At 40.8% G+C, this 15,830-nt stretch overlaps 1 protein-coding gene across 23 annotated transcripts in view; it reads left to right on the forward strand.

Moving 5' to 3' along the window:
- PPFIBP1 (PPFIB scaffold protein 1) overlaps positions 1-15,830 on the forward strand; it is a 163,218-nt gene that overhangs the window by 74,614 nt on the left and 72,774 nt on the right. For 22 of the 23 annotated variants that reach the window (XM_075899106.2, XM_075899057.2, XM_075899163.2 and 19 more), the window contains one exon: positions 15,185-15,282. In XM_075899106.2, coding sequence (XP_075755221.2) covers positions 15,219-15,282 — 64 coding nt within the window. In that variant the 5' untranslated portion in view covers positions 15,185-15,218. Of the gene's footprint in view, positions 1-6,224; positions 6,244-15,184; positions 15,283-15,830 lie in introns of those variants that run through there. The other variant, XM_075899145.2, reaches the window with a different exon arrangement.

A 15,830-nucleotide genomic window follows, 5' to 3' on the forward strand; every position in this document is an offset into this window, starting at 1 on the left:
GACATTTAGGAGAGAAGAAGGAGATGAGAAATGTCACAAGCCAAAATTGTTCACTAGCTTTAGTCTAACAGTGATCTTTCCAGTGAGCTAATCTGCAGTCCTAGGAAGTTTCTTGTAATTAGGCTGACCACTTAGCTCTTCTTCCTTTACCACTTCCTGTGTATCATATCTGAGAGACACTTAACTCTTCTTAAATATAGGGATGTTAAATTTCAACTGATTGGCTAATCGAGTAGTCAATGGATTTTCCATCAACTATTCGATTAGTCAATGGTGGGGGGGGATAGAGTGGCTCTCTATCTTGCCTGCGCCTCTGCTTTTGAAATGTAGCAAAAGCCTCAAGCAGTCCCCGCTCACACCGGTTCTAACTGTTATGCTTCTGCCTTTTAAGTGTAGCAAGAGCCTTGCAGAGCTTTTGCTTCATTTAAAAGACAGAGATGCAGCGGGGAACCCAGATGGGGCTCTTGCTACATTTAAAAGGCTGAGATGCAGCAGTGGGACCCGGCGGAAGCGTGGACTGCTGGAGTCCCAGCTCGTACCATTTCCCCCACCCCTCTTGCGGAGACGGTGCTGATATAGAGGCAGCAAGGAGGGGAAGTGACTAGTTGCGTAATGACTCGACTACCCAATAAGCCTTGGCTTATCAGGTAGTCGACTAATCGCTTACAGCCCTACTTAAATATGCATCTTTTTCTTTTATCTACCGTTTCCTTTATCTGTACCTTTCACTTCCTCTTATATGGTCAGGGCTAGTTCGAGCACTCCTTTTCATATCTCTGAGAAGACTTATTCTACTATGCAGTAATAATCTCTTTCATTCAGACTAACAATGTGTTTAAAATCTATCTTTCCTTTTGGCAAATTCACTTGCAGTTAAAACAAGGGCAGCTTAAATTCCTGTTCCTCTGTCTACTCTCTAATAACCGGATTCAAGACTTTTTTCCAATGCTAGTAGTGGGTATTACAAATTGCAATTTGGTTCTAGCTACAGTACATATTGTAAGATAAGACAAATGTCTTCCATCGTGATTTTCATCATCTATTTGTTTGCTTACCTTAGGCACAAATTCAGAAAAACACTCAGAAGAAGTCTGGAGATAAAATTGAAACAGAGTTTATTTTTTCTGTTTTGTATTAAGATATATTTCCAAATTGTTCCTATTATGTTACTGCCTTGCCAGCATTTATTTAATATTGCTTGAAAGTTTATTTATCCTCCTTCCTATAACACCAGTGTAATGTGTTTGAATACATTTCTACTGTGTTTTTTCAGGCCTGAACAGATTCAAAGCTAAGACCTTTTTCTATAACCACTAAAAATACCCCAAAGTAATTTAAAAAAAATCAATTACGTGTTAAATGTTGAAGTTTTATTTTTGCACCTTTCACCCATTCTTTGCCGTTTGCTAAAAAAAACACATGCATTTTCTTTAAGAAGCGAATACTGTAGTAAATGAAAAAATAAATATGACCATGAGACGAATAGAGACCATGAATCTAGAACATGTGGACTGGAGTGCCAGTCCACATGAAAAGGTAGTGGTGATGTCCTTTCTTTGTTCTTCACGTTGCCTTTAATAAATCAACATTTCATGTGTTTAATAATTTTCAGAGTTGTGGTGTCATGCAAGGAGCAAAACATAACCAGTTTGATACTGTTTAACTATAAAACTGGTTGTTAGCTTTTTAGCCTTTAAAACATCCTGTGGGAAATTATTCTTAGTGAATCTTATTACTAAATGTGTTCATAATTGAAATGTATTGGGCAAAGATTTCTGCATAAAATATGTTTCTTGCTTATTTTGGCTCTCCAGAGAGCACACAAATTGGTATCACTATGTATGTGTCTCAGGTGAATACAGCTTTACCTAGTAATGCTGATAGTTAAGGATGTGGTGGTGTTTTTTCTGATTTTTTTTTTAATTCCATAGCATTATTCCTTATTAGTGGGTTTTGTAACTAGGCAGAATTAATTTGCTCTAGGGTGAAATGTGGCACATTGATTTTTCTACATGGAATAACCCCCTTCACTTGCAAAATATAAATACTGATTTGTTTAGTTTTAGTTTTGTGTGTGTTTGTGTTTGTGTGTGTGTGTGTGTATGTGTTTGTTTCCAGGTAGACTACCAAGAGAATAGCCTTTTGACTAGCTGGTTTCCCCCCCCACACACACACACACTCTCCTCACCCAAAACTGTTTCCTCTGGCTAAAAAACAAAACATAACCAGGATTGGAAATGTGGCATGCAGTAACTACCAATATTAAAATGCTTCAGAAAGCAATGTGAGAACTGGTTACCCAAGACAAGAAGCATATATTTTATATTATATAACTAGAAGATTTGTCCAGGTCCTTCAGGGCAGGGGGTTGTGGATGGAGAGGCTGTAGGCGTCAGGGCAGGTGCTTGGGGATGGGAGGCCTTATGGCATGCTTGCTTGCTCCACCCCTCCCACCTCCCCCCATGGTCATTCTGGAGTATAACTGTCCAACTATCATAGCCCTCCCTTTCCATTTGATGGGAAACAGTCATGTTCCAGGCACATCCTATGTCCTGGCACAACCAAACTCTGACCTTGCTTTAAGTTAGGTTAAGAGGAAGTTGCATACCAAATTTGGTGGTCCTAGCTCTTAACATTTAGGAGGAGTTCTTGAACAGACTGACTCAGACATTTCTAAAAATTATATAGCTAGCTAGATAGATCGATAGATAATATATGATAATGAAAACAGTACAATCAATTATAGTAATACTTAGTACTTATCAAATGCTTTATTAGGATTAGGTCACCGTATAAAGAGCAATCTAGATTGTTTAGTAAACTGATGCAAACATGTTTCAGGAAGCCATATGCAAGGTTACATCTCTAGGGACAAAGAATATAGATCCTGCTTATGGGTTAGGGAACTATGTTCTTATATTAAGTGTCTGTGAAAAGGACAATACCATGGTAGATATCAAACTGAGCATGAGCTCCCAATGAAATCCTCTGGCTAAGAGGTTGAACATGACTCTTGGATGTGTAGTTATGGGGGTAGCAATGGGGAAGCGATAGTATCTTTGCAGCATTAATGAGATTATTACTGAAATGCTGCATCTGGTGTCCATGTTTCAAAAAGGGTTGTTGAAAAAATTTGGAAAAGTTCAGATAAGAGCCCATCCGAATAATGTGAGAACTAGAAAACCTGCCTTATAATGAGGGAGCCAAAGAAGATAGATATTTATCTTATTAAAAAGAAGTTTTACAGGCAACTTAATTATAATATGCAAATACAGCATGGAGAAAAGATGCTTCATAGAGAAGGACTTTTTAATTTATCAAAGGCAAAAGATTTGGTCTAGGCATAAGATTTTTGTCTTCATCACTGTAGCATCTGTGAACCAGAAGCATGGTAAGTGTTGTAACTCTACTTGTTTTGTGAGATGCTCTTCATCATCTTTTTCTCTCCAATGAGATGGAGTCCAGTCTTGTATATGACTCCCAATGAGCTCTAAAGTTGGATCTGAGGAAACCAAAATGGCACAGAAAATGCCATGGGCAGCCAACACTGATAACAAATGCTGCCATTTGAAAGTGTTACTATGTCCTAAATTATTACACAGCTTCTTCGCATAACAATTAATAAAACTAGGGGGCTGTGCCCCCTGCTCCCCTACACTCGCCAACCTTCCTCTCTCCAGCCAGAGAGTGAGAGAGCTGCGCTCACCAATTCCCCTCTCTGGTGGTAGGTATCTGGCCAGTGGGGAGGGTGCTGGAGCACCTGGGGGCAGGGTGTCTGCCCAGGGGGGATGGTGCAAGAGGAGCCTGGAGGTGTGGGGTCTCTTTTTAGGGGGAGTATGCCTGAAGGGCCTGGGGTGCGGGGTCTTGTTAGAGGGGATGTGAGAGGCAGCTGGGGGCATGGGGTCTCTGCATAGGGTGCGTGTGAGGGGGTTGGAGGTGCGGGGTCTCGGCGGTGGAGGTGAGTGGGTGGTCTGGGGGGTGGGATCTCGGCAGGATAGTGAATGACCAGAGTGGGATCTCGTCTTGGGGGAGTTGTGGGCTCATACCCTGGGCCCGCCCTGCTGCAGATGCACTTAAAATTCCACCCAGCCACCTAAGGCAGGCACAAATTCGCCATTCCCCCACAGCTTGGGAGGGCAGAGTCAGGATGCAGGAAGCAGCATATCTGCAGCAGGGGCACGCGTAGCACCTAGGAGGCTGCGTGTGTCTCGCCTCTCCAGAGCACCAGGGAAAGAGGGTGTGGGACCAGAGGAGCAAAACTCTAGCTGGGGACGGAGCAATGCTGGTGATGTGATGACATCACTTTGTTGTCCCCAGGAAATGTTGTTATATAGAGAGGGAGATAATTCTGATCAATGTAATTGGTATTAAGGAGAAGACAAATATGGTAGATTTGGCTATTTGGATCTTTTTTTATATACATATTTTTCAGTTAGATAAGAGGAAGCTGGTGCTGTCAGGAAATGGAACTGGAGGTTTTACTCAAAGTAGATCTGGACATTGATAGATTCCCAAAGAAAATTTACAGATAGGGTGCTTAAAAATATTTTTCTTGATGCAACTGAAAACATATTGAAGTAAACATACATTTAATCTCACCTGTCCTTAGTTATTTTCAGTATTGTCTGAGGTGGAAAGAACATCATTGTGTATCTAAAGCTAATTTTACAGCATGTTGTGGTTCATTAGAGCAGTTTGTTTATTTCAGTCAAAGGTAATTGCACTCTTTAACCATAATGGATACCAACTATACTTTTGTGTAAATGGGAAAATAATTTGGTCTTAGGCGAGACTTAATAATTTCTGTATGTATCGGAACTACAGACACTTGTATGAAATTGAAGAGGACCGTAAAAACAAGTAGTTCTTGTTCATAGAAGTCTTGAATGAACTGAAACTGCTTATTGCCTTTTTTTATTAAACTTGAAGGCCATTTTACCTTCCTTGAGCTCAAAAAAAGTGAAACATACTTCTCTAGATTCTGGCAAGTTTTGAAGCTTTCTCTTTCAGTGAAAGAAAGACTTAAGATAGTTGCTGGTGTTTTTTTGTTGTTGTTGTTGTCTTTTTTTTTTTTTTTTTATCAGAGAATGAATCCCCATGGGGTTTCTGTCCAAATTTACCTTCTGGCCTTTCATATCACTACTGCTCAATTTGCAGCTAGCTCTTTGGATGTCACTATGACAGGTCTACGCTATGGGGACAAGTATATCTAAGCTACACAATTTGAGTTAGGTTGGTAGTGTAACTTAAAAATATGTAGCTTAGATCTGTTTACCTCAGGGTCCACACTGCACTGGATCGACTGTAGAAACTCTCCCATTGATTCCCCTTACTTGTTTCATTCTAGTGGAGTACAGGAGTTGGACAGGAAACTGACTGGCAGTCAATTTAGTGGGTCTGAACTAGACCCACTAAATTGACCCCCCAGTGGATCAGTCACCACAGCTTTGATCCACCCCGTAGTGGAGACATACCGGTAGCCTAACATATCCGTACACGGGTCTTCCACATATTGTCACTGTCCCAGTAATTTGTAGTTTCTTTGTAAGTGCAGGGAGCTCAGACTTGAAATGAAATAAATAAAATGGTTGACACTCATATTTCTTAAATTAGCCATGTTTCTCTCTGAAGTCTGCTCTCCCTCATCTAAAAGTTCAGGCTATAGTTTTTAAAAAGTCCTCTAATTTTGGTGGTGTTAATCTTGAGACAGAGCTACCTTTTCAATGGTGCTGAGCACCAGAATCCATCATCGACATCAGATTGTGTCCATCCAAAACCAAAGGCACCCAAAACTAGGGGACATGTTTGAAAATGCTGCCACTAGAGATGCATTTTTGAGCTAGAATAGTCTCTGGAGAAGAAAAATTATTCAAATTTTAAACATAAATAATACGTTTAAGCTCTTCATTTTTATTTGGCATCTTTGTTAAGGATCCTGAAGTCTTTATTCAGGCAGATCTCCGTTTGAAGCTGATGTGAGCTTTATGTGAATGTGTATTGCAGCATAACCTCCCACATGCTGCATATTTTGGCTTTCCTTTGGGTTTCTTGCAAAGCAGTGTTTTCTTTTCTTTGTGGTTTGTGTTTCATTTTCTCTTTAAGTGGCTTGGAATACATCTGTACTGGTGAGGTAGTCAGAAGGGTTTGTGTGTCTTTTTTTTTTTTTCTTCCCAACTGAAAGTTGAAAGCATAAGCCTAGCAAGCAGAGTGGCGGTGGGAACGAGCAGAAAGGATATTTAACAAGTAAGACCAAATGTCTCTGGCTATTACATATAAGGAGATATTCTGGGAATGTCAGCAACCCATAAGTCATCCTAACTGATGAGAGAAATAATAAGTGTAATGTGGAATGGTGTCTCGTCATTTAACCTTCACGAAGTACTGTTTTATTCTTCTTAGCCTGAACAAGGAGTTCAGCTGTGAGCTCTGGCTTAGAGGTTTGAAAAAAAATTCTTGAACGGATGAGATTTAACAAAGGAGTGAGGACGGTAACATAGATTTTCTTTTGGGAAGCGTGGCAGAGCTTGTCTGAAATAGTCCCTAAGGTAAAGTCTTTTGCGAGAGATATGCACACAGTGGAACAGATTCAGACCTGGTGTAGCTGCCCTGATGTCAGTAAGATTGTAAAATGGATGAATTCCATGTGTTTCTCTTTGTAGGTAAGCATCTGTGTGTCTCACCTTCTGAGTTATGCATGTGGCTGCATCTGTTCTGATGTGGTGATTTTCCCTTTCAACTTATCTTTGCTAGTGAGAGAAAATGGCTTATTCTGTTTGGTGTGGTGTTTATATATTAGCTATGGATGATTATTAACTAACGAGGTTGTGCAGATAAAATATTCCCAGGTCCTCGACTGCTTTACCACTCCGTGTTACCTGATTGTTTAGCTTTTCCCATTTTTTATTTTTTGGTAGGACTTTACCTCCTTTGGGTAAAGTAAATTTAAAAGAATGAAGCTGCTCTATTCATCAACAAGTATCTGATCTGTTCTGTTTCATTGCCAGTTCGTCATTCTTTCATCTGCGGCCTACACTAGATTCTACCCATTCTGTTTTGGAAGTCAGCAAATGATTCTTTCAGTGTGTCAGTATTATTTTTTTATCCTTACTCATATTTTATTAGTGCTAGAAAATCAAGCACTCAGATGATGCATTTAGTATGTATAAGACAAGCATGACCAATCTCTTGGTACATAAAATGCTTTGGTGCGCTTGTCCCCCAAATGTGTGCTTTATATTACCCTTTCCGTCTGCTTTTATGATGGCCTCACGACTTTCCTTCTCTTTCTGTGGTGCGTTACCTTTTCTTGCCTTGTTTTTTGTTTGTTGTAAATTCTTTGGAGTGCAAAGTCTTTGTCTTCCTTCCTGTCACTTGAATGCCATATGTAGCAGTGGTGCTATGTAAATAATAAAAACTACTGGAGGAGGAGAAATAAGCTTTCAGTATTCTTGTTATCACCAGTAACTTCACTTCCTCAAACCTAGATGACGAACTGTCTGCGGATGGTGGTCAGCCCATTAAATTCAATTCAAGCTATGCGAGTTCTAAATTACTGCTGCTTGTTTTCCTAATTACTCAGCTGTGCAATCTTGTCACATAATCTCCATTTGTCTTTTACCTCTCAACATTTCCTAGTCTGTGTCCTGCTTAGTAGAACCCTGAGTGGATAGTTTGTATCCACATCTGCAAAACTGATCCATGGCGGTGGGAACCCACAGAGTTCTAAATACAAAATTAGTATCTGCATCCATGCTGCAAAAATGAGCCATGGATGCACATCCACGGATGCAGATACCTGTGGATTTGCAGGGCTCTACTGCTCAGTTTGACAATAGATGGCCTTTGAGAGGCGAGAAGAGGCTGTCTGGAGAAGTCTTGTATTCGGTTGCTTCCCTGGACTTTTTTTTTTTTTTTTTTTTTTTTTTAATTTGCCCCCTGTTCTTATGCCTCAGGACAGCTCCTGTTGTGGTAGCAGTAATGGGAGCTCTACTGTATGGCTGCCTGTGTTTTTAACCAGCCTGTCGTCCAACCCCATTTAAAGCAGGGCGAGATGACGCTGCTTAAAACACAAGTGACCACCTGGGCCCTATCTAGACTAGCACACTCACTGGTGTTGCTATTAGTAGAGCTGTATTGATGGTAGCTTTGGTGGAGCTCTTTAAGAACTAGAGACCAAGTCTTTGTTCAGAAGGAAAACAAGTGGGAAATGCGTTTAGCTGAAAACTGTGAGATTGTTTTGCCCGGAGGAAGCAAAATGGTTTCCTTTTTTATATGATAGTAGGTGAAGCCTAGGTGCTCCAGCCCCATTACTTGCTAACATTGTAGAAACATGTGACAGACAGTCCCTGCCCCATGGAGCTTACATTTAAAGCATAAGACAATGAACAGGAATGGAGGAAACACAAGGTAACAATGAAATGATGATTCTGCTCCTTGTCAAAGTTATGGGCAGCAACTTGGCTTTCTGATGTTCTCTCCCTCCATGAGGCTTATTTTATAGGTGCTCTGTTCCTGAGCTGTGCCAAGCATATTCTGTTCCTATTAAAATAAATGGTAGTTCAAGGTAATCTTCACTTTGCAGTATAGGGCCCTTAGTCCACAGCACAATAGGGAACCAGAATGTTGTCTAGAGCGGAATAAGTTCTCTTTAAGCTCTCAGCCTTAGAGGACTCAAGTTTAAAGATGACCATGAACATTTTCTGTTAATGAAGATTCTTATGTTGCGGTTGGGAAGGGAAAATGCAAGGAGATCTGAATTGTCTAAATGAACTTCAAAAGAAGAGAGTTTTTTTTCTCCCGTATCCAATATTTAGGCAGCTGACCTATAGATATTTTAAGAAAGATTTACTGTATGTTATGGCAGGCAATATATTGTTTGATCTTTATGTCTTGCATACTTTATGCCAAAAACCTGCAGCTATATTTCTTTGATTTGGAGGTTCTTTTTGTAAGTGTAACTCAGCCACATGTTACTTTTTTTCCTTCCAGAAATCACTGAAGCTTCTCAAACTTGGGTAATTAGGGGAAAAAAACCTGTATATGTCATTATGTAAGTTTAGTAGTTTTCATTCAAAGAATATCCTTAAGGTTCAGATCCCCTTATTGCTGATTTGCTGCAAGAAAAGCTTTGCTGGAAAGAATATGATGCTCACTGGCCTTTTTGAGCACTTCAGCAGAGATAGAGGGCAGTCTACAATGAAAGTTACCCAGCCAGATGGTTTATACCAAGAAGATGGCACTTGTGTAGGGAAACTTAAGAAATTTTTTGTGCTTGTTAGGGATCTGCATTCTATAATTTACATCAAAGGTCAGAGGAACAGCTTTCTGCATTGATTGCATTGGAGAGTGTTTCCAGTGACGCTGAAAATAACCTGACCTTTGTTAAGATGACAAAATGGCAGGGCATGCAAAAGGTTAAAATGATTCTCCCTGTCTGATTTTTGTTTAGCCTTGTGCTGTATCTATATTTATATAGACTTGTTCTCTCACATGGACTAATGTGTACCAGATGTAAGCCACAAGGATCTAGAGAATCCCTGGAACTGTATCTTCATTTTGTTGGAATATAGGCTACCATACCTCTATGATTTATAGTCACTCTGATTCAGCAAAGTACTACAGCATATGCTGAGCTTTAAGCATACGGATAGATTGCTTGGTGGAACTACTGGTGATCTTAAGGTTCAGCACATGCTTAAGCGTCTTGTAAGTACAGAGCATGTGCATATAAACTCCCTTTCAGCACAGTGGCTTGCCATCTTGGTGAAGACAATTATTTTTTTAAAGGCGATCTTAGTGTGTCTGAAGGGATCCAGATTGACATCCTGGAGACTCAAATCTTCCCATCATAAAAGATGTGTCTATACTGGAGCTGGGGGTGTAATTGCCAGGCCAGGTAGTTGTACACACACACTAGCTCTGATTTGAACTTGTGAACTAAAAAGAGTGTGGCACAGCACAGGGTCACCACCTGAGGGGACAATCCACCTGAGAGGCCTTAGTTATGTATTTAGGTGGCTAGCTGTGCAACTGTGATTACTGCACTATGTTTAGCACACATGCTCTCTCAAAGCTAGCATGGGGCATCTAACCAAGCTGTAAATTATAGCTCCTGTTGTAGTGTAGTGTAGATGCACTCTAATGGGTAAGCCAAGGCATGGGAAGCAACAGCTCAAACTTTCGCACACTGTTGATACAGATTTGGCTTGGAATGGAACTGGAGCAGACAAGGCAGAGGGGGGCACTGCCCAGCCGGGCTGAAGGCTCCGGGCAGCCTGAACAGGGCAGCTCCGCTCCAGCTGCAGTTCTGCACTGAGCTGCAAGGGGTTGGGTAAAATATTGTACAGATCTCTGGCCCAGTAGTTGGCGAGCCTCGTTCATTGTAGTGTTGAAAGCAATCCATCTTCCAGGGATAGGGATGCCTAAAGCCTCGTGGCAATTGACAGACTATTTATCTTAGATTTTAATAGCAAATAATGATCGAAAATATGTTCCTAATATAATCTCTTCTGGGTTTTTGTTGGGATTTTATAAAAACTTTTGAGTCTACGTTTTTGTTTTTCTATAGCAGCAATTTATTCATTAGGATTATTTGGTTTAAAGGCTGATTGACTTTCTGGATTGGTATCAAAATTTACTTCATTTTCCTTTGATCTGATGACAAGATGTCCGCATGGCGGAGCGGGGCTGCTCCGGGGTTAGCTGGGCCACTTGGGAGAGCAGGACTCCTCTGGGGGCCAGGGCATTGTGTGTGTACAGATGCAATGTAAAATAACACATGACCGCTCAGAATTAATCACCATAACAAATATGCAAATAAATGAATTGCCATAATGAATACGCAAATGTTTCAGTGCCAATCTGCCAAAAGTTTTTGAACAAGTTTGCTGGTCCATCGTATGAAAAAGTTTGAGAACTACTGGTCTGATGCCTTTAACCTTAGGTATAAGGCAAAGGAGTCACATGCTGGTCCCTGGTTGTAATAACCAAATATAGTGAGCTCTGAGAGAGCAATCATTTTGGTTCAAATTTTATATTGTATGCAAGGATTTTTACACAAGCAGTAAATACTGTGTATTATGTCTAGATATTAGGGCTGTCAATTGCAATTAACCCAAAACAAATTACCTCAATTAAAAATTATGATTAATCAGTTTTAATTGCACTGTTAATAGTAGAATATGAATTTAAATTTAGTATAAATATTTTGGATGTTTTTCTATCTTTTCAAATATATTGACTTCATTTACAACTCCGAATACAAAGTGTACATTGCTCACTTTGTTATTTTTTATTACAAGTATTTGCATTATAAACATGGTAAACAGAGTATAGTAACTTTCAGTTCACTTCACACAAGTTCTGTAGGGCAATCTCTTCACCATGAAAGTGTAACTTGCCAATGTAGAATTATGTTTTTTTGTTACCTAAGTACAGGCAGTCCCCGAGTTACGCGGATCCGACTTATGTCGGATCCGCAGTTACGAACGGGGATTTTCTCACCCCGGAGGACTGGAGCGGCGGGACGCCTGGTCTCGCCGCCCGCCTCCTCCTGGGCGAGAAAAGCTGCTCCCCGTCTCCCTGGTCTGCTGGGGGAGCCAGCAGACCAGGGAGACGCGGAGCAAAGCGGCGGAGGACCCAGGCCGGACCCGCGGCGCTACCAGATCAGCTGGAAGCGCCCCGGGTCCTCCGCCGCTTTGCTCCGCGTCTCCCTGGTCTGCTGGGGGGGGACGCAGCTAGTGCCCCCCCCCCAGCAGACCAGGGAGACATGGAGCAAAGCCTGGGGCCTGTGGTAGAGCAGGTGGGGCGCTGCCGGTTGGTCCCACAGCACCGCTCCTTGGCGCTACTGGACGAACCCGGCAGCACCCCAGCTGCTCTGTCCCAGGAGTCCCCAAGTCAGCCGCTGCTGAAACTGACCAGCGGCTGACTACAGGAAGCCCGAGGCAGAGTTGCTCTGCCCTGGGCTTCCTGGAATCAGCTGCTGATCAGTTTCAGCAGCAGCTGACTTGGGGATGCCTGGGGTTCTTAAGTTGAATCTGTATGTAAGTCGGAACTGGTGTCCAGATTCAGCCGCTGTTGAAACTGATCAGTTTCAGCAGCGGCTGAATCTGGATGCCAGTTCCGACTTACATACAGATTCAACTTAAGAACAAACCTACAGTCCCTATCTTGTACGTAACCCGGGGACTGCCTGTAGACTTGGAAAAAACAACAACATAGAACTTGAAAGCCTACAAGTCCACTCAGTCCTACTTCTTGTTCAGCCAATCACTAAAACAAACAAGTTAGTTTACCTTTACAGATGATAATGCTGTCAGCTTCTTATTTACAATGTCACGTGAACCGGATAACTGGCACTCAGATGGCACAGTTGTAGCTGGCATTGCAAGGTATTTGTGCCAGATATGCTAATTATTCTTATGCTCTTTTGTGCTTTAACTTTGTACTACTTTTTTTTATAATGCAGATATTTGCAATAAAAATAATAATGTAAAGTGATCACTCTATGCTTTGTATTCTGCATTGTAATTGAAATCAATATATTTGAAAATGTAGAAAAACATCCAAAATATGTATAATAAATGTAAATGGTATTTTATTATTGTTTAATAATGATTAAAACTGTGATTAATTGTGATTATTTTTTTAAAACATTTGAGAGCCCTACTAGAAATATAAAGTCTCCTTTACATCTGCAGAATGTTTTTTTGCCTTGTGTGTGTGGGGGGTGTTACTTTCGTATAAGATATGATTTGAACTCTAGCATGCCAGGTGCTTCCAATGTGCTGCTGCTAGTGCATTTGACTTTGGCCCCTTTTGATTCCTGCTAAAGGGTTATCAGCAATTGCCTCAGTGAGCAAGCTCTGATGCAGTTCATTTAAATTGGTACAAAGGAAGTGAGGTTACCATCTTTAAAAGCCTCTTATGTTAATTTTTCTAAAGTTGAATGTTCTCATGAACTAAAGGATAACAGGAAACAAGGATGAATTGTTGCACCTGGGAAAGTGGGAATGGTTCAGCAAAGAAATAAAGTTTGAGGACCAAAACTTAAATATACAGCTTTCTTCTTTAAATTACCCATTTAGATTCCAAAACTCCCGGCTCATCATCTTGTTAAGTGTATCGTGCTTGTTAGCAATTCCAAGCTTTACTGAAAGGATCCATCTGAGAAAAGTCTATTTTTTTTTTAAATCGCTCTTTATTCTTTGGCTTCTAAACACTTTTATCATTAGATGACCTGTGATATAACTGTGTTGTCTTCCCTGGATTTCTCCCAGGGGAAGGTTTGGGTCACACCAATGTTCCCTCTAATTTTTTCCATCCACGTGCAAAGTAAATTTTGTGTGCCCTGAGGTATGTGCGCAGATGTGCACCACTAGTAGAAACATATGCTGCCTGCTGTGGGCAGTCTGCAGATCAGCTAGATGGCATTTGAATCTCTCTTGGAGAGCCACCCATACCCACAACTTTACAGGGAACATTGGTTCTCACACTGCTGACTCTTGTTAAAAAGATAACAACTAAAAGCACTCTCCTTACTTGCAAGGAACTGTCTTTTTGTATTTTTATTTACTAATTCATTTTATTTGTTGTTTATGAGGATTTTTTTTTATTTTACCCCACTTGTCCTCTCTTGTTTTTTCTACATACATAGTCCTAACATTACACATGGGCTGTTTTCCCCTTGCTTCTATTAAAGCAATGTGCAGTACACTAAATCCTGATTTATCTGAACTTCCAGAAACCTGGATTATCAGAAATTGTGTTTTTTCCCCCTAGATGCACCATTGATATAGAATGGTACTCTGTTAACCAAAAGAGATATTTCCTTTCTCATCCACTGTGAGACTGTCTTTAATTCGTGAGGGATTACAGAAGAAAAGAGTAGCTCTGAGCCATAGGGAGCTATAAAGCAGAGACTCGGGCTACTGGTGTGATTGAAGATTTATCCTCAGTTTACCTCCTTTCTGGCAAATTTCAGAACTGTACATATGCTGCTGCTGCTGGATATTAGAGGCAACAAAAGTTCTTGAGTACAGGCAGCTGGTGCACATGAACTGTGAACAGGCCTCCAAAGATGTGGACCAGTCTGCAAAGCAAAGGCTTGATTTCCTTGTAGCTCTGTCAGACCTTGGGGGATAGGCATCTGCTGATACTGCCAGTGGTCAGGAAAGAGCCCTGTTGCTTAAGAAGTTTCCTGAATTTTTACAGGACTCTGAGTGATGCTGTGAGAATTGGGCATACAAATGCGTCCTCATTGTAAGCTCAATTGTAAATAAGTATATGAAAGTTCATAAGATGCAATAACTTATAAAACAACAGATATTGGAGGAAATTGATTTTCAATAATTGTTCTAAAAAGGTATGAAAGTGAGACAAAACTGAATCTGTGTAAACAAAGAAGACTACAGCTAATACTTAGTGGAACCAAAAATTAATGAACCAAAATTGATGTAAAATATTAGACATTATTGCTGGACAAAATAATGGCGGGGGAGAGGGCAGGGAGAGAATGGAAAATAAATCAGAATGAGGCTCTTGGAGCAACTTTGCCATCATGACTGTCCCCCTGTGTCTCCTTTGACCCCAGCCTTTGTCTCCTGATCCCGAGAGATGCCCTGCCCAGAATGGGCCAGAGAGAAGGATGCTGATAGCAGTGCTAGCCCTACCAACTCCATCTGAATCCCCAAAACCACCTGAAATAAAATGGGATCAAACTTGAGCAACAACTCTAGCCTATTTCCACTAACTTATTTTATTACCATCTTGAATACCATCTAAGGGACTGTCAAACAAGGTGGAGGATGGTTCCTTCTAAAAGTTCTCTCCAGATAAAGGAAAAAGAACGAGGGGTGTTGTTGAAATGAAAGTCTGACTGACTACTTTTCATAGAATTTGCTTCAACTTTTCCTCCCCTTCTTTGTATCTTTAATAAACACTTACCAGGGATCTTCAGTGGTTGGTTTGCCATAGTAGTAAGCCAGCTGAGGTCTGTGTATACCAAACCCCAGACCTTTTTTAATGTTGGACAGTGACTGGGTTATGTTAATGCTTTTGGCTCAGGTTTTCCATCTACATTAATACAACAGTGAAATGAATATCCATTTGCAGACTGATTTGCATAGTTGAGGCTTTTGAAGTATTTGTGTCCGTGTAACAGAATTATCATTTCTTTTCTCGTTAGGGTTTAGCAGCGAGTACCTTTGGGAAGCAGGAAGATGATGAGTGACGCGAGTGACATGTTGGCTGCCGCTTTGGAACAGATGGACGGCATTATAGCAGGTCAAAACACTGTGCTGTTTGTTTAACCAGTTCCCAACCCTCCTTTTTGTCTCTGTAGGGCTGAGTTCCAGTAGGAGGAGGATACAAATAGAACTGTGTTTGATGGTTTCCTACTAACTAGTTGTGAAACTTAAAGGGAGCAGACAAATTTGAAAGAGGATAGCACAAATCCTTGCATACACATAATGCCAGTTTGATTGTGGCTTTTCTCCTACCTCCCCATGTCTATGGGAAATGTGGTTCAACTTGAAGGACTAGAATAGCCAATGGATATTTCAGATCAGGATTAGTGTGTTTGAAGAGTAGTGGGGTGTCAGAAAGGGAATACTTGTCTAGTACTGTACCTCCCTCAGCTCTTGGGAGACATTATTTAAATGGTCCTGAATGGGACAGTTAAGATCAAGAACTCAATTTTGATCCCTTCAAAGTAGAGGCTCTTTGAATTTGGGCTTTGGTTTGGGTCTATCTCTAACTTTAATGTTTTCATAAGTATGAGCAGTTCTCCCATAAATTTTACTGGGCTGGGGAAAAGAGATGAAAAAGTATAT

The sequence above is a fragment of the Pelodiscus sinensis genome, chromosome 1 (genome assembly GCF_052426305.1).
Source record: "Pelodiscus sinensis isolate ZL-2025 chromosome 1, ASM5242630v1, whole genome shotgun sequence".
Lineage (NCBI taxonomy): Eukaryota > Metazoa > Chordata > Testudines > Trionychidae > Pelodiscus > Pelodiscus sinensis.